Genomic DNA, 18,809 nt, shown 5'->3' with positions numbered 1-18,809 from the left:
TTATTAAAAACGTCTCTAAAATCTACGTAAAATTTGAAATTCGTTTAAGAACAATAAACCTTAAAACAGCACTTACCTGTACATGTTGTTCCAGGTCCGGTATAACCAGTATTGCAAGCACAGGTGAATGAACCTGCAGTATTTGTGCATGCAGCATTTGAATCACAGTTATGCGTTCCTAATGTACATTCGTCTATATCTAGAAGCAACAAAGAAGCATCTATCATAAATTAAAATGCAAATATCATAAGGAAGGCACAATAGATTACACACAAATTATCTGTTCAGTTTTATTAAAAACGTCTCCAAAATCTACGTAGATTTTGAAATTCGTTTAAGAACAATAAACCTTAAAACAGCACTTACCTGTACATGATGTCCCAGGTCCGGTATAACCACTATTGCAAGCACAAATGAACGAGCCTGTGATATTTGTGCATGCAGCATTTGAATCACAATTATGCGTTCCTAATGTACACTCGTTTATATCTAGAAGCAACAAAGAGCACGTATCATCAATTATAATGCAACAATCCTAAAAATGGCACCGTAGATCATACAAAAACCATCAGCTCATTTTAATAAAAAAAGGTTTCTTAAATCTGCGTAGAATTTCAAATTCGCTTAAAACCGATTACTCTTAGAACAACTGTTAGAATGACATACCTATGCATGATGTCCCAGGTCCGGTATAACCAACATTGCAAGAGCAGAAGAATGAGCCTGCAGTATTTGTGCATGCAGCATTTGAATCACAGTTATGCGTCCCTAATGTACATTCGTCTATATCTAGAAGCAACAAAGAGGCATCTATCATAAATTAAAATGCAAATATCCTAAGCAATGCACAGTAGATTACACACAAATTATCTGTTCAGTTTTATTAAAAACGTCTCTAAAGTCTACGTAGAATTTGAAATTAGTTTAAGACCAATTAACCTTAAAACAGCACATACCTGTACATGATGTCCCAGGTCCGGTATAACCACTATTGCAAGCACAAATGAACGAGTCTGTATTATTTGTGCATGCAGCATTTGAATCACAGTTATGCGTCCCTAATGTACACTCGTTTATATCTAGAAACAACAAAGAGCACGTATAATCAATTATAATGCAACAATCCTAAAAATGGCACCGTAGATCATACAAAAAACATCAGCTCATTTTAATAAAAAAAGGTTTCTTTAATCTGCGTAGAATTTGAAATTCGCTTAAAACCGATTACTCTTAGAACAACTGTTAGAATGACATACCTATGCATGATGTCCCAGGTCCGGTATAACCAACATTGCAAGAGCAGAAGAATGAGCCTGCAGTATTTGTGCATGCAGCATTTGAATCACAGTTATGCGTCCCTAATGTACACTCATCTATATCTAGAGGCAACAAAGAGGCATCTATCATAAATTAAAATGCAAATATCATAAGGAAGGCACAATAGATTACACACAAAATATCTGCTCGGTTTTATTAAAAACGTCTCTAAAATCTACGTAAAATTTGAAATTCGTTTAAGAACAATAAACCTTAAAACAGCACTTACCTGTACATGTTGTTCCAGGTCCGGTATAACCAGTATTGCAAGCACAGGTGAATGAACCTGCAGTATTTGTGCATGCAGCATTTGAATCACAGTTATGCGTTCCTAATGTACATTCGTCTATATCTAGAAGCAACAAAGAAGCATCTATCATAAATTAAAATGCAAATATCATAAGGAAGGCACAATAGATTACACACAAATTATCTGTTCAGTTTTATTAAAAACGTCTCCAAAATCTACGTAGATTTTGAAATTCGTTTAAGAACAATAAACCTTAAAACAGCACTTACCTGTACATGATGTCCCAGGTCCGGTATAACCACTATTGCAAGCACAAATGAACGAGCCTGTGATATTTGTGCATGCAGCATTTGAATCACAATTATGCGTTCCTAATGTACACTCGTTTATATCTAGAAGCAACAAAGAGCACGTATCATCAATTATAATGCAACAATCCTAAAAATGGCACCGTAGATCATACAAAAACCATCAGCTCATTTTAATAAAAAAAGGTTTCTTAAATCTGCGTAGAATTTCAAATTCGCTTAAAACCGATTACTCTTAGAACAACTGTTAGAATGACATACCTATGCATGATGTCCCAGGTCCGGTATAACCAACATTGCAAGAGCAGAAGAATGAGCCTGCAGTATTTGTGCATGCAGCATTTGAATCACAGTTATGCGTCCCTAATGTACATTCGTCTATATCTAGAAGCAACAAAGAGGCATCTATCATAAATTAAAATGCAAATATCCTAAGCAATGCACAGTAGATTACACACAAATTATCTGTTCAGTTTTATTAAAAACGTCTCTAAAGTCTACGTAGAATTTGAAATTAGTTTAAGACCAATTAACCTTAAAACAGCACATACCTGTACATGATGTCCCAGGTCCGGTATAACCACTATTGCAAGCACAAATGAACGAGTCTGTATTATTTGTGCATGCAGCATTTGAATCACAGTTATGCGTCCCTAATGTACACTCGTTTATATCTAGAAGCAACAAAGAGCACGTATCATCAATTATAATGCAACAATCCTAAAAATGGCACCGTAGATCATACAAAAACCATCAGCTCATTTTAATAAAAAAAGGTTTCTTAAATCTGCGTAGAATTTCAAATTCGCTTAAAACCGATTACTCTTAGAACAACTGTTAGAATGACATACCTATGCATGATGTCCCAGGTCCGGTATAACCAACATTGCAAGAGCAGAAGAATGAGCCTGCAGTATTTGTGCATGCAGCATTTGAATCACAGTTATGCGTCCCTAATGTACATTCGTCTATATCTAGAAGCAACAAAGAGGCATCTATCATAAATTAAAATGCAAATATCCTAAGCAATGCACAGTAGATTACACACAAATTATCTGTTCAGTTTTATTAAAAACGTCTCTAAAGTCTACGTAGAATTTGAAATTAGTTTAAGACCAATTAACCTTAAAACAGCACATACCTGTACATGATGTCCCAGGTCCGGTATAACCACTATTGCAAGCACAAATGAACGAGTCTGTATTATTTGTGCATGCAGCATTTGAATCACAGTTATGCGTCCCTAATGTACACTCGTTTATATCTAGAAGCAACAAAGAGCACGTATCATCAATTATAATGTAACAATCCTAAAAATGGCACCGTAGATCATACAAAAACCATCAGCTCATTTTAATAAAAAAAGGTTTCTTAAATCTGCGTAGAATTTGAAATTCGCTTAAAACCGATTACTCTTAGAACAACTGTTAGAATGACATACCTATGCATGATGTCCCAGGTCCGGTATAACCAACATTGCAAGAGCAGAAGAATGAGCCTGCAGTATTTGTGCATGCAGCATTTGAATCACAGTTATGCGTTCCTAATGTACATTCGTCTATATCTAGAAGCAACAAAGAGGCATCTATCATAAATTAAAATGCAAATATCATAAGGAAGGCAAAATAGATTACACACAAATTATCTGTTCAGTTTTATTAAAAACGTCTCCAAAATCTACGTAGATTTTGAAATTCTTTTAAGAACAATAAACCTTAAAACAGCACTTACCTGTACATGATGTCCCAGGTCCGGTATAACCAATATTACAAGCACAGGTGAATGAGCCTTTAGTATTTGTGCATGCAGCATTTGAATCACAGTTATGCGTCCCTAATGTACATTCGTCTATATCTAGAGGTAACAAAGAGGCATCTATCATAAATTAAAATGCAAATATCCTAAGCAATGCACAGTAGATTACACACAAATTATCTGTTCAGTTTTATTAAAAACGTCTTTAAAGTCTACGTAGAATTTTAAATTCGTTTAAGACCAATTAACTTTAAAACAGCACATACCTGTACATGATGTCCCAGTTCTGGTAAAACCACTATTGCAAGCACAAATGAACGAGCCTGTATTATTTATGCATACAGCATTGGAATCACAGTTATGCATTCCTGCGATGCATTGGGCTATATTCAAAAGCAACAAAAAGGTACGCATTAGCAATTGAAGAGCAATAATTTTGAATAAAAGGCACAGTAGAAGCGACACATCATTTCGGTTATTTTTAGTTAAAAACGTTTCTACAATCCAAATGTAATTTGAAATTCGTTTAAAACAAAATAAAAACAAAGCAACCATTAGAATGAAGTACCTGTACATGATGTCCCATTTCCGGTATAACCAACATTGCAAGAACACGTGAATGAGCCTGCAGTATTTGTGCATGTAGAATTTGAATCACAGTTATGCGTTCCTAATGTACATTCGTCTTGATCTAGAAGCAACAAAGAGATATGTATTAACAAATGGAAAGAAACAAGCCATAAAACCTACAGAAGAACAGCCACAAATTATCCGTTATCTTTAATAAAAAACAATTGGATAACTACGTAGAATTAAAAAATCTTTTTTGAAGCATCAACTTAAAAGCAACAGTCCGAATAACATACCTGTACATGATGTACCCGCTCCAGTATAACCAACATTACAAGCACAGGTGAATGAGCCTGCAGTATTTGTGCATGCAGCATTTGAATCACAGTTATGCGTTCCTAATGTACATTCGTTTATATCTAGAAGCCACAAAGAGACATGTATTATCAAATGGAAAGAAACAAGCCATAAAACCTACAGAAGAACAGCCACAAATTATCCGTTATCTTTAATAAAAAACAATTGGATAACTACGTAGAATTAAAAAATCTTTTTTGAAGCATCAACTTAAAAGCAACAGTCCGAATAACATACCTGTACATGATGTCCCATTTCTGGTATAACCAACATTGCAAGCACAGGTGAATGAGCCTGCAGTATTTGTACATGCAGCATTTGAATCACAGTTATGCATCCGACTGGCACATTCGTCTATATCTAGAAGCAACAAAAAGGCATGTATCATCAATTAAAACGCAATAATCTTAAGAATGGCATCGTAGATTACACACAAACTATCATCTCAGTTTAATCAACAACGTCTCTAAAATGTACGTGGAATTTGAAATTCGTTTAAGACCGATTAGCCTTGAAACAACCATTAGAATGACATACCATAGCAATATGTCCGAGCTCCGGTATAACCAACATTGCAAGCACAGGTGAATGAGCCTGCAGTATTTCTGCATGCAGCATTTAAATAACAGTTATGCGTCCCTAGTGCACATTCGTCTATATCTAGAGGCAACAAAGAGGCACCTATCATAAATTAAAATGCAAATATCCTAAGCAATGCACAGTAGATTACACACAAATTACCTGTTCAGTTTTATTAAAAACGTCTCCAAAATCTACGTAGAATTTGAAATTCGTTTAGGACCAATTAACTTTAAAACAGCACATACCTGTACATGATGTCCCAGTTCCGGTAAAACCACTATTGCAAGCACAAATGAACGAGCCTGTATTATTTATGCATACAGCATTGGAATCACAGTTATGCATTCCTGCGATGCATTGGGCTATATTCAAAAGCAACAAAAAGGTACGCATTAGCAATTGAAGAGCAATAATTTTGAATAAAGGGCACAGTAGAAGCGACACATCATTTCGGTTATTTTTAGTTAAAAACGTTTCTACAATCCAAATGTAATTTTAAATTCGTTTAAAACAAAATAAAAACAAAGCAACCATTAGAATGAAGTACCTGTACATGATGTCCCATTTCCGGTATAACCAACATTGCAAGCACAGGTGAATGAGCCTGCAGTATTTGTACATGCAGCATTTGAATCACAGTTATGCATCCGTCTGGCACATTCGTCTATATCTAGAAGCAACAAAAAGGCATGTATCATCAATTAAAATGCAATAATCTTAAGAATGGCATCGTAGATTACACACAAACTATCATCTCAGTTTAATCAACAACGTCTCTAAAATGTACGTGGAATTTGAAATTCGTTTAAGACCGATTAGCCTTGAAACAACCATTAGAATGACATACCATAGCAATATGTCCCAGGTCCGGCATAACCAGTATTGCAAGCACAGGTGAATGAGCCTGCAGTATTTGTGCATGCAGCATTTGAATTACAGTAATGCGTCCCTAGTGCACATTCGTCTATATCTAGAGGCAACAAAGAGGCACCTATCATAAATTAAAATGCAAATATCCTAAGCAATGCACAGTAGATTACACACAAATTACCTGTTCAGTTTTATTAAAAACGTCTCCAAAATCTACGTAGAATTTGAAATTCGTTTAAGACCAATTAACTTTAAAACAGCACATACCTGTACATGATGTCCCAGTTCCGGTAAAACCACTATTGCAAGCACAAATGAACGAGCCTGTATTATTTATGCATACAGCATTGGAATCACAGTTATGCATTCCTGCGATGCATTGGGCTATATTAAAAAGCAACAAAAAGGTACGCATTAGCAATTGAAGAGCAATAATTTTGAATAAAGGGCAGAGTAGAAGCGACACATCATTTCGGTTATTTTTAGTTAAAAACGTTTCTACAATCCAAATGTAATTTTAAATTCGTTTAAAACAAAATAAAAACAAAGCAACCATTAGAATGAAGTACCTGTACATGATGTCCCATTTCCGGTATAACCAACATTGCAAGCACAGGTGAATGAGCCTGCAGTATTTGTACATGCAGCATTTGAATCACAGTTATGCATCCGATTGGCACATTCGTCTATATCTAGAAGCAACAAAAAGGCATGTATCATCAATTAAAATGCAATAATCTTAAGAATGGCATCGTAGATTACACACAAACTATCATCTCAGTTTAATCAACAACGTCTCTAAAATGTACGTGGAATTTGAAATTCGTTTAAGACCGATTAGCCTTGAAACAACCATTAGAATGACATACCATAGCAATATGTCCAAGCTCCGGTATAACCAACATTGCAAGCACAGGTGAATGAGCCTGCAGTATTTCTGCATGCAGCATTTAAATTACAGTTATGCGTCCCTAGTGCACATTCGTCTATATCTAGAGGCAACAAAGAGGCACCTATCATAAATTAAAATGCAAATATCCTAAGCAATGCACAGTAGATTACACACAAATTACCTGTTCAGTTTTATTAAAAACGTCTCCAAAATCTACGTAGAATTTGAAATTCGTTTAAGACCAATTAACTTTAAAACAGCACATACCTGTACATGATGTCCCAGTTCCGGTAAAACCACTATTGCAAGCACAAATGAACGAGCCTGTATTATTTATGCATACAGCATTGGAATCACAGTTATGCATTCCTGCGATGCATTGGGCTATATTCAAAAGCAACAAAAAGGTACGCATTAGCAATTGAAGAGCAATAATTTTGAATAAAGGGCACAGTAGAAGCGACACATCATTTCGGTTATTTTTAGTTAAAAACGTTTCTACAATCCAAATGTAATTTGAAATTCGTTTAAAACAAAATAAAAACAAAGCAACCATTAGAATGAAGTACCTGTACATGATGTCCCATTTCCGGTATAACCAACATTGCAAGCACAGGTGAATGAGCCTGCAGTATTTGTACATGCAGCATTTGAATCACAGTTATGCATCCGTCTGGCACATTCGTCTATATCTAGAAGCAACAAAAAGGCATGTATCATCAATTAAAATGCAATAATCTTAAGAATGGCATCGTAGATTACACACAAACTATCATCTCAGTTTAATCAACAACGTCTCTAAAATGTACGTGGAATTTGAAATTCGTTTAAGACCGATTAGCCTTGAAACAACCATTAGAATGACATACCATAGCAATATGTCCGAGCTCCGGTATAACCAACATTGCAAGCACAGGTGAATGAGCCTGCAGTATTTCTGCATGCAGCATTTAAATAACAGTTATGCGTCCCTAGTGCACATTCGTCTATATCTAGAGGCAACAAAGAGGCACCTATCATAAATTAAAATGCAAATATCCTAAGCAATGCACAGTAGATTACACACAAATTACCTGTTCAGTTTTATTAAAAACGTCTCCAAAATCTACGTAGAATTTGAAATTCGTTTAAGACCAATTAACTTTAAAACAGCACATACCTGTACATGATGTCCCAGTTCCGGTAAAACCACTATTGCAAGCACAAATGAACGAGCCTGTATTATTTATGCATACAGCATTGGAATCACAGTTATGCATTCCTGCGATGCATTGGGCTATATTCAAAAGCAACAAAAAGGTACGCATTAGCAATTGAAGAGCAATAATTTTGAATAAAGGGCACAGTAGAAGCGAGACATCATTTCAGTTATTTTTAGTTAAAAACGTTTCTACAATCCAAATGTAATTTTAAATTCGTTTAAAACAAAATAAAAACAAAGCAACCATTAGAATGAAGTACCTGTACATGATGTCCCATTTCCGGTATAACCAACATTGCAAGCACAGGTGAATGAGCCTGCAGTATTTGTACATGCAGCATTTGAATCACAGTTATGCATCCGTCTGGCACATTCGTCTATATCTAGAAGCAACAAAAAGGCATGTATCATCAATTAAAATGCAATAATCTTAAGAATGGCATCGTAGATTACACACAAACTATCATCTCAGTTTAATCAACAACGTCTCTAAAATGTACGTGGAATTTGAAATTCGTTTAAGACCGATTAGCCTTGAAACAACCATTAGAATGACATACCATAGCAATATGTCCCAGGTCCGGCATAACCAGTATTGCAAGCACAGGTGAATGAGCCTGCAGTATTTGTGCATGCAGCATTTGAATTACAGTAATGCGTCCCTAGTGCACATTCGTCTATATCTAGAGGCAACAAAGAGGCACCTATCATAAATTAAAATGCAAATATCCTAAGCAATGCACAGTAGATTACACACAAATTACCTGTTCAGTTTTATTAAAAACGTCTCTAAAGTCTACGTAGAATTTGAAATTCGTTTAAGACCAATTAACCTTAAAACTGCACATACCTGTACATGATGTCCCAGTTCCGGTAAAACCACTATTGCAAGCACAAATGAACGAGCCTGTATTATTTATGCATACAGCATTGGAATCACAGTTATGCATTCCTGCGATGCATTGGGCTATATTCAAAAGCAACAAAAAGGTACGCATTAGCAATTGAAAAGCAATAATTTTAAATAAAGGGCACAGTAGAAGCGATACATCATTTCGGTTATTTTTAGTTAAAAACGTTTCTACAATCCAAATGTAAATTGAAATTCGTTTAAAACAAAATAAAAACAAAGCAACCATTAGAATGAAGTACCTGTACATGATGTCCCATTTCCGGTATAACCAACATTGCAAGCACAGGTGAATGAGCCTGCAGTATTTGTACATGCAGCATTTGAATCACAGTTATGAATCCATGACGAACACTCGTTAAGATCTAGAAGCAGCAAAGCAATATTTTTTTATCTATTTTAAATCAACTAAATTTAAAAGAGAAAGATTGAAGCACAGAAAAAGAAGCTGCTCTGTATCAGTCAAAGTGACAGGGCCACCAAAAAGCATTGCAGCACAAAAATCATGACTCGGCATATTCTGGAATACCCTCTCCTTTAATCGCGATTCAGTGTAAACAGATATTAAATCTCTCTTAAACTATTATATTTAACAAGAATTATAACGGCAAAGCTTGTTATCATTAAGTTAAGATCATCTGTTAAAAGTTCAATTCCAAATTTTAGTCAAGAAAACAGTCCAAATCGAACCATAACCTTTCCTTTGTTCCAATGCAGACTCTATCTCCCTGTATTCATATATACTAAATGAATGACAATTTTTCATTTTTCTGGAAAAGATACCTGGTTACCACAGGTTATATTTTCTCAGTTACACACTCTGACCAGTGGCATGGTGGCCGGAGGGCCAGGGGAAACATGCTCATCCAGTGACTAGAAATCAGGGGGCGCCGAAGGCGATTCAACTCTTCAAGGGTCGCCAAAATTACGTGAAAAATAAATGTGAACGAAGAAAGCCACTTGAAATAGCCGAGCTCTGAAGAGGCGCATATTTCGATATGAGGATTTCTTTCTCTCGTCTCTTTCTTTATTCCTCCGCAGCCCTTGACGATCTGGGACCGAGGGTAGGGATGGCATCGCAACATCCCTTGGCAGCCCACTATAAGTTACCGAACATCCGTAAGCAACCCACTGACTTACTTGACCTCACTGAAGTTGGAAATGATACTTAAATGCTAAAGGAAATTTCAACGATCAGATTTTTCACAAAATGCTTCAACTTTACAAAGATACTTTGCCTTGTACTTTTAATAGAATTGTTCTTCGGTTGATATTCTTATGCTCATGTTTTGTTATTAAACGTGTTCCTAAAACTTTGCAATATCTTTACCGTCTTCATGTCGCGGTCTTTTCAAATGGAAACAGATAAGTATGGTACATAATGATAAAAATAAGCTAGTGAATATTTTCTTAAATCTCCATTAGGCCTAAAGCCATGAAATTTGTAGATTTTTCCAGTGCAGTTTCCGGTCATTCCTAGAAAGATAGAGTCTCAAATTTTCTTGCTTTTACTAAATCCTTTAAGATTTTGAAATTTTTGGCGTAATGATACAGAAATTTTTATGAACATTTCCATGAATCTTCCTGGTTCCTAAACCGGTGTTGTAAATATTTTAGATGGCTTTGTAGAGTTTCAAGAGCGTCGTCATATTTGTAAAATTTTTCTTGCCGTTAAACATGGTGGCGCCCTTCATTAAACCCATATACCATCTAAACTTTATGTCATTATGATAAAGAAAGTTTATGAATACTGCCTAGGATCTTTTTTCAATCCTAATCGATGTTGAAATGATTTTAGATGCAGTTTCCGGCAGTCCATATAATGTTATATTTTCAAAAAATTTTCTTCCCGCCAACTGTGGTGGCGGCCTTCGTGAGGCCCCTTAACAATGTTTACGTTGTGCCCCCTTATTATCAATCACATTTCACGCCCCTGGTGGAGTTGTACCATGGACTTAGCTTTAAAAGGCGCCGAAAAAGGTTGGTGCCTCTCTAGCCAATTTTGAGTCACCACGCCACTGACTTTGACCCAAAAAAAGTGGAGTCTCTAATGGCCATGCTTCCCAATTCGGCATTTTTTTGTGTTAGTAGCTCATAAATGACAAATGTTCCTTATTAGCATAACTTTTGCAAATGTAAAATAGAATTACTATTGTAAAAGGTATATATTTCTGTTTATATTAAAATCATTAGCCATTTCACTACATTAAAAAAGCTACGCTTTTCCAATTTTACCGAACAAAAGTCAATGCAACAAGTAAATTTAGATACAGCTCAATGTAAACAAACCATAGCAGGTAAATCCATTTCCTATATATCCTGCGCGGCAATTGCAAGCTCCAGAAATGCAAGTCCCTCCTTGAGAGCTGCAAGGAGGAGAGCAGCTTTGACCTGAGTGTACAGAACAAGAAAGCATATCCATGAAATAGAATGATAGAGGTATAGTTAAATTTCAAACAACTTACAAAAATTTGTCTGTTTTGAATTACTTAGTAGAAGCCGAAGCAATGATTTGAGAATCTTAGGTATAAATAGACTCTTTAGAAGTTGGTCCAAATCAGAAATGCAGGGCTAGGATGTTTGAACAGGGCCGCAAAATTGCACAGGAACAATTGCCAACAAACACAAATATGTAACTCTTTGCATTGACAAAAGCAGCCGGACTACTGCAAGAATCAATTAAAATTAAAAAAGCAATTGAGAATAATAGCCAGGCTGGAATATTGTCGACATTATTCAATCTGTGTTTTTTAAGCAAAAAAGACAAGCGTGACTTTTCCCAAGAAAGCTTTTCGTTCACATAACAAACTTGTACTTCGTTTGTATGTTTCTTTCTCAGTTCGTACAAAATCTCCATATTTTTATTCATAAGAATGATATAAAGAACAATTTTAGACTAATACCCTTAAAAAATATTGTTGCATGTTGACTTTTAAAATCAGCACAGTTCTTAGAAAATTGCCCTCGAATAGTATAAAAAACCTCAAGCAAGAAATGTGCAATCAACACCATTTTCTATTTATTGAAAATGTATCAGTATTAATCATAATAGTAAATTAATCATGCAAACCATTGACGGGATTTTCAAGAGAGAGGACCAAGATAACCAGCACATGAATAATAAGCTTCCTTGGATTTAGAAAATATACTTCCATCTGCAAAAAAATCAAAATTTCTATCAATATTCTAATTTACTTGAGTATAAGAAATGGATCTTTCGCGAGTGTAGCTAGGGCAATATTCGTCACACTGGTAATGACCATCTGAAAAGTGCTGTGTCAAGACTATTCTATAGGTCTATTGTTCTTAAAATTCTAAAAAGGCTCCCAAGTTTTCAATCTTCCCACTCTAAAATCTGACTTCAAAACAATACAAACACGCTCTCCATATTGCTGGGCATGGCAAAAATGCAGGATTTCCCAAATAGCCGTACCAATTTTTATCATCATGACCATACCTCGTGTTTTGTCTGGCCATGCCTAACTAAAATATAATCAAAACAGAGTTTTGCAATTGATCGCCCTTTTGAAACTTTTCATGAATTCACAAAGAAATTAGCATTTGGATCAGTTCAGTATCTCAAATTATGTTGATACTTGGGCATAAAAAGTTGTTTTAGCTGTAATTTTACTAATGCCTTTGTTGTAATGTGGTTAGAAGCCATCTTATGGAAACGATCTGCATGACATATTTTCATTCTGGCCATATTTTTTCCAAGTATGTTATTCTGGAAGAAGGGCGCGTTAAATGCAACCAGCCTTGGTACGTCACTGCAAACTTTAAGTGGGTTTTGGTGAATTATCATTAAAACGTGACATCCAACATCCCATTTTTGCAACCAATGTTAGTGCCCTTGTCCGCGTAGAGAATTACAAGGAAAGACGACATTTGGCGAGTGGCAAATCATCTTCTGCCTGTCTGAAGCGTACAGCGACAAGACCCAGCGCAGTCTTTCTCAAGTACTACCTGTCCGAAGCGTACAGTGACAAGGCCCAGCGCAGTCTTTCTCAAGTACTACCTGTCCGAAGCGTACAGTGACAAGGCCCAGCGCAGTCTTTTACAAGTACTGCCTGTCCGAAGCGTACAGCGACAAGGCCCAGCGCAGTCTTTTACAAGTACTGCCTGTCCGAAGCGTACAGCGACAAGGCCCAGCGCAGTCTTTCTCAAGTACTACCTGTCCGAAGCGTACAGTGACAAGGCCCAGCGCAGTCTTTTACAAGTACTGCCTGTCCGAAGCGTACAGAAAAACGGCATAGTTTATGATTAGCACATAATGTAATATATGTTCTGTATGATTAGTGTGATTAGCTGAGTGGCGAGATATTAACCAATCACGCTGAAGATTCTACTTCGTGGATCTAGGATTCTGATTGGTTTAACTGTAATACGAGAAGGAGGTTGGCAATTCATGGAACCAGAGCCGCTTTTCTTCTTCCCTCTTCTCTCTCCTTCGCCTCCGCAGCACTCATTATTCTTTTGCTGCAGTTAAATTTTTGCGGCTCTGGTACCCAGGATACTCTATGTATGTCTCTAAATCTAACTTGCCAACTTACATACAGGTTATACGTTTATCTACATCCTGTTGTTGCCATAGCGGCATCTTATGGTAATGCGATATTATCTTCTGTTACACTCATTTTTTTATAAGAAACAGGTTATAGAAACGGTGGGCTCAATTTATCAAAAGTTCAGAAACAACCCTACCCAAATCAAAAAAGCTAAGAAACTTTTATAATTTGCAGTTTTAGTTTTCCGAGTTGACACTTAAAACACTCTTGACATTGAACATCACTGTATATTGCAACACTACACTTGACACGAAGTTTGCATTCATTCTCAGTAAATTCCACACTCAAGAAGTTTCCATTTAAAAATTTGTTTTAACTTCAACTTGACATTGATGAAGTTAATTGAGCTTAACGGTTTACAGATATCAACAGAGTTAGTCATTATAGGTAAACAAAATTCCTTGATCATTTTGTTAGTTTAACTCTGATTTCGAATGAACTATCTACTTCACTTTCGAAGCACGTTTAAAAATTCATTACTTAAGAAATTTAAGAAACATAGACTGTAAGAAACTTTTGATAGCAAAATAGCCAGAAATTTTAAGAAATTGCCTATCAGCATCGGACCTTACTTTCTTTTAAAAAAATTACGCGTAATAAGATAACGGGAAGTAAGCTAATACGTCAATGCAATAAATTTATAAGGTTACGTCCATGGCAGTATTCGAATCGTAACATGAATACAGGGTGTGTCTAATTATCCGGGAGTGTTACTTCCTCAATGCGTATGTTAACTTTTTTACATACCTAATGCTAAGGTGCTGTGATAACCAATTTGTGCAGTGATAAAATGGTTTTGTGCAGTGATAGACAGTAAAAGTGTGCAGTGATAAAACAGTAGTTTATAGTTAAAGCGAGCAAACTTGTCTGTGCTTTCCACAAATTTTGATAGTCTGAACATATCCAGGGCCACAAAGAAGGGGACGGGGGTGGTCAAATTCCCTAAGGCTTTAATGTATAAGGAACCTCATTCAGAAAAGAAATTGATTTAAAGAATTTGATTTATCAAACGTAACAGATAAATGGCTCAAAAATACTGACCATTTTAAAAGAAAGATAATGACTGCAAAATATTATTTTGAAATATATTTAAAGCCAGATTTGTCCAACTTTTTTCAAGAAGGGCCACTTTGAAATTTATGTCATAACTGAAGGCCCAATTATAAATATATATATATATTTCTTCAAGATGAACAATTGCGCACCGTTCCATATCGTTCTGTTCCAAAAAGTGGAACCCTCAGGGGTTGCGTTCACACGAGAACACTCTAAATCGTTTCGCTTAGTGATACGAAAAGTGGAAGAGTAGGCCATCGCTCCGTTCCTTTCCCGTGTGAAAAGGTGAAGTAGTTCAAAAAACGGAAAGCTTCATAAACTCTTTGTTTCATTTTTAACAGAAAAATTGGAATGGAGCGAGTGTGTTCCCGCGTGAAGAGGAGAAAAAGTGGTACTTGATTGTTCCATTCCCGTCTGAGCAGCTCATTTATTTGTTCCAATGGAATGCAACCGTTGACGTGTGAACGGGGCCTTAGTCTGCTTCTGCTATCAGTTTCATATTTTTATTTGTGTGTGCTCAGAAAAAAGAAAAGTAAATCATGGCATGCTGGCATTCGTGGCACAATCCGAATTGTAAAAGTTTGATATGTTTAGGGATTATTTACTATGAAATTTACTTTTAAGAATTGTAATTTATGAAGATGTAACTGGCTGTCCAACCTATCTTAAGATGACTGCTGGTGTTTTGTATTCCTTCTGTATTAATGCCTAGCAATTTTGTACTCCTTCCGCACTGCGATTTATACCCAAAAAAATCGAAAACAAAACAGATTCATATTACTGCGCTATGAGAAAATCGATTGCCCACGATAATTCAAAATTGCGTTCGCAAAGTTCACCATATTTCCCTCTTCTCCGCCTTTCAGATCTATGGGTCGCAACCAACTTGGATTTTTAAAACAAGTCCGTCGTTTTAATGGTTTGGGCACAGAATAGAGGTCTGGTCCACTGCATTGAACTGGTTACCATTAAATGTGTCTGTGCATAAGTGCGCACGCTTTTGCTCGATCTCGTGAATAATATGAAAAAATTTCTCTCTTAAAACTTTAATTTCTCTCTTAATTTCTCTACAAACAACCCCAAGGGTCTTTATAACCTCTATGTGGCCTTCAACATACCTGATACAATATTAGCTAGTTCTAAATAATCAATAAAGAACTTTATATGATAAGATCAAAACTACTTGCGAATTTGATATCTAGTTTTAGTTCCGCAATAATTAGACGAAGTCACCATCCAATTTTTTCAAACTTATTTCCCACTGAGGAAAACAACGAAACTGGGTGGAAAAATGAAAATAATAAAAAGCTGTTATTTTTATTAAGTTGAAGATGTTAGAATTATGTTTACATTATGAATAACTTGTATCACCGAATGTAATCGACTGACTGTAATATGATTGACTGTAATATGTATTGATCGGTCGACCTCTTGTATCACTGATTGCTCTAGATTAGATAAATCATTAATGGATTGTCCAGCTACTAAATTGAAGGGCACGGTCAGCAAAGATTTCTTGAGGGTCCCCCACCCCTCGCGGGAAATCAATCATCCAGCCATCAATGCAGTTCTATATAAGGTAAATAAAATATGAATATCCTCCTTTTCGTTATTAGTCTCTTTGTCATGTAAGTACTGTCTACTGACAGATTTGAATTGAATTTACCATGTCTATTTGAGCACGTAGTGATCAATTAGAAAACGGGAAGAATCAAATTTGCGGTCTTAGGTCACGGTCCTTACATTGAATTAGCACTATGGGTATTATCCTTTCTTGATGGCTTTAACAAAGAGATCAGATTATAATTTTCTTTGTTCGTCTGGAGCACAGACAACAAAAATGCAGCATATCACGTCGTAAGTGATTCATGATTTGATTGAGTCTCATACTTTAAATTTTCAAGATCACCATAAAGCTCCCCAAAATAATGCCATCGCTGAATATCACGGTAGCATGGACAACTTGTGGTTTTTTGCAGGCTTAAAGGAGTTTTTAAATGTGGCGTCCAAATTGCAAAGGTTTGATTGAGAAAAGGCCTGTGCTCAAGTAGCCATAGCTCATCCATTTCACAACGTCATCAAGACTTTTTTTCAAATTATGGGGTAAAAATTCAGAAATTCTTGATATTCTATTCCTTAGATCTTCTATTTCTTAGATTTTCTTAATACGTACTGACGGAAAAGTTCTTCCTGCATATTGTCTATCAGTTTAACAGGAAACAAGGCTTGCAAAATTAACTTTACAACGATGACGAAAATATTTATTTTGAATTGGTACCATATGATCCAAAGGAACACAATCAAAGACCACTAAACGTGCAATATCAGCAAGATATGTTGTAGATTATCTGATCTAGAGATAAATATGGCCCAATGAAAATATGCTTTTGCCTCCTATTTCTATGGTTCAAATTATAATAGTTTGATCTTTCTTCTAACATTGTTTCATTGGAAAATTTTAAGGGATAAGAACAGAAAATGTGGCGAAATTATGACGGCATAAAAATATATTTCGTTAAATTTATAACTTTACCCTCATTTTCAACAAAGAACATGGTCTATCTAGGCTGGCTATAGCCTGCGTGCAGACTTTACAAATAGAAGAAATTGTACAAAAAAAGGAAATTGTACTTTTGAAGATTTTGAATATCATTATAACTTGAGCTGAACGAAGTCTTAAAATCGTGGATAAAAAATTGTTCGAGGGCCCCTTTCGATCGCAGGCCCTAAACTGCATTACGCCACTGGATGCATGCTGGCTACAATCTCTTTTAAATATTAATCAAAGGAGATATAATTTAAAGCAGATCAAGAAAAATGTCAAGAAAACCAACACTCACCTTTTTGTCTATCAGCAACTAGACTGCGTTTTGAATTTATCATCAATAGGTTTCTGCTTGATTTAAGAAAATTCTTGGTAAATATAGATGCTAAGACAAACAAATAGTTATCGCATGGGTGCTCAAGTGTACCCAGAATACCTTTACGCTTTGAATAATGATCAAAAAGAGGAAGTAAATGTACAGAAATTTAGTCGTGGAGTATAGCATGCAGGCAATTCTTCCTAAGAAATAAAAGGGTGTTGGGAAGTTGTGACGTCATCGAAATTTACTTAGCAATTCTCCAATTTGGATCATGCAAACTGCAAAAAAACGTTATGAAATAGTTCGACTTATCATATGTTTTAATGAAACATTATCTAGAACAAGCAGTCCACAAATCTAATAAACAATCAAAAATTTATTATGAATTATAACGAAATTGATTACTTGCAGAAAAAAATCAACTATCAGCGATTCCATTAAACACTGACTGAGGAATAAATTATATTGGCTAAAACATAACATATTAATCCTTTAGGCAGGCAAAAGATTTTAACTTTTGTGAAAAGGGAAGCAAAGATTCCGAATGGAAAAATTAATACAAATTGAGTAGGAATAAGCAAGTATTTGCTAAAAGAGGCATTTACCAGGGTTCTAGGGGGCGCGGCCTAAAAAATTTCGGGCACACCCAATTCAGCTCCTCCACTTTTAAACTGGTGCGCGGTCCCTGAGCTCGGCAACAACATAGAAACATTCTGTGATAGAGGTCCGTTTGTGTATTGAAAAGTTCATGACCCGGATGGCACTAGGCATTCTTCGAAAACTGGCAGAATCACTGCTGGTGTCGACTTTAAAAGATTTCGACAAAAATGAATAAAACATTTCATTTCACTGTACACTTTCCTGTTCATCGCTGCACAAAGTGGTTTCACCACTGCACAAATTCGTCGTCATTGCACCTTAAAACTAGTTAATTTTTCAATTACTTATAGAGTTAAACAATAGAAGTGATATAGTCGTGGGCCCAGTGCTATTGGTCGTTTGATAAAGAACTGGGCCCCTTGAAAAGCAGCTCTTGCTGAAAGCAGCCCTTCTTAAAGCATTCAATTTGGTCTGTCAAAAGCTCGTTTATTTTTCTTGTCACATATTTCTTAACCCTAAAAACCTTTCGTATGCTGTCAATATTAGTTCTTTTATATTGCTTTGGTGAATTGATTACTTTGAAGTGCCAAATAGGTCGATTCTTAGCTAACGTCGATCTTTGTTTAAATCGATTAAAATCATATTCAAATATTGGGTGATACTGATGCCATTGACAAATAATTAGATTAAGATTTTTTTGCTAACAATG

The 18,809-nt window shown here is 35.7% G+C and overlaps 3 protein-coding genes and 1 long non-coding RNA gene across 4 annotated transcripts in view; all 4 read right to left on the bottom strand.

Moving 5' to 3' along the window:
* LOC148959245 (uncharacterized) overlaps nucleotides 1–254 on the bottom strand; it is a 73,250-nt gene extending 72,996 nt beyond the window's left edge. The window contains exon 1 of the mRNA XM_089110822.1: nucleotides 77–254. Within this exon, the coding sequence (XP_088966948.1) occupies nucleotides 77–227 (151 nt within the window). The 5' untranslated portion in view covers nucleotides 228–254. The remainder of the gene's footprint in view (nucleotides 1–76) is intronic.
* A 1,166-nt stretch (nucleotides 255–1,420) lies between these two features.
* On the bottom strand, nucleotides 1,421–3,996 carry LOC148959244 (uncharacterized). Its single transcript, XM_089110821.1, has 5 exons — nucleotides 3,897–3,996; nucleotides 3,017–3,139; nucleotides 2,427–2,549; nucleotides 1,837–1,959; nucleotides 1,421–1,669 (listed from the first exon to the last, which is right to left on the bottom strand). The coding sequence occupies exons 1-5, from the start codon at nucleotides 3,994–3,996 to the stop codon at nucleotides 1,515–1,517; spliced, it is 624 nt and encodes a 207-aa protein (XP_088966947.1). The 3' UTR covers nucleotides 1,421–1,514.
* A 354-nt stretch (nucleotides 3,997–4,350) lies between these two features.
* LOC148959242 (uncharacterized) lies at nucleotides 4,351–18,682 on the bottom strand. Its single transcript, XM_089110820.1, has 14 exons — nucleotides 12,083–18,682; nucleotides 11,302–11,403; nucleotides 9,255–9,377; nucleotides 8,663–8,785; nucleotides 8,363–8,485; nucleotides 8,061–8,264; nucleotides 7,771–7,893; nucleotides 7,471–7,593; nucleotides 6,879–7,001; nucleotides 6,579–6,701; nucleotides 5,987–6,109; nucleotides 5,687–5,809; nucleotides 4,795–4,917; nucleotides 4,351–4,619 (listed from the first exon to the last, which is right to left on the bottom strand). The coding sequence occupies exons 1-14, from the start codon at nucleotides 12,165–12,167 to the stop codon at nucleotides 4,465–4,467; spliced, it is 1,776 nt and encodes a 591-aa protein (XP_088966946.1). The 5' UTR covers nucleotides 12,168–18,682; the 3' UTR covers nucleotides 4,351–4,464.
* On the bottom strand, nucleotides 4,945–5,648 carry LOC148959243 (uncharacterized). The gene is made up of 2 exons (XR_016144146.1): nucleotides 5,385–5,648; nucleotides 4,945–5,217 (listed from the first exon to the last, which is right to left on the bottom strand). It is a non-coding gene; the product is annotated as an uncharacterized LOC148959243 (long non-coding RNA).
* Nucleotides 18,683–18,809: the final 127 nt, after the last annotated feature.

Source organism: Rhopilema esculentum, chromosome 10 (genome assembly GCF_057945365.1).
Source record: "Rhopilema esculentum isolate cy_ngs chromosome 10, ASM5794536v1, whole genome shotgun sequence".
In the NCBI taxonomy this organism is placed as follows: domain Eukaryota; kingdom Metazoa; phylum Cnidaria; class Scyphozoa; order Rhizostomeae; family Rhizostomatidae; genus Rhopilema; species Rhopilema esculentum.
This window is presented reverse-complemented; position numbering and strand designations above follow the sequence as displayed.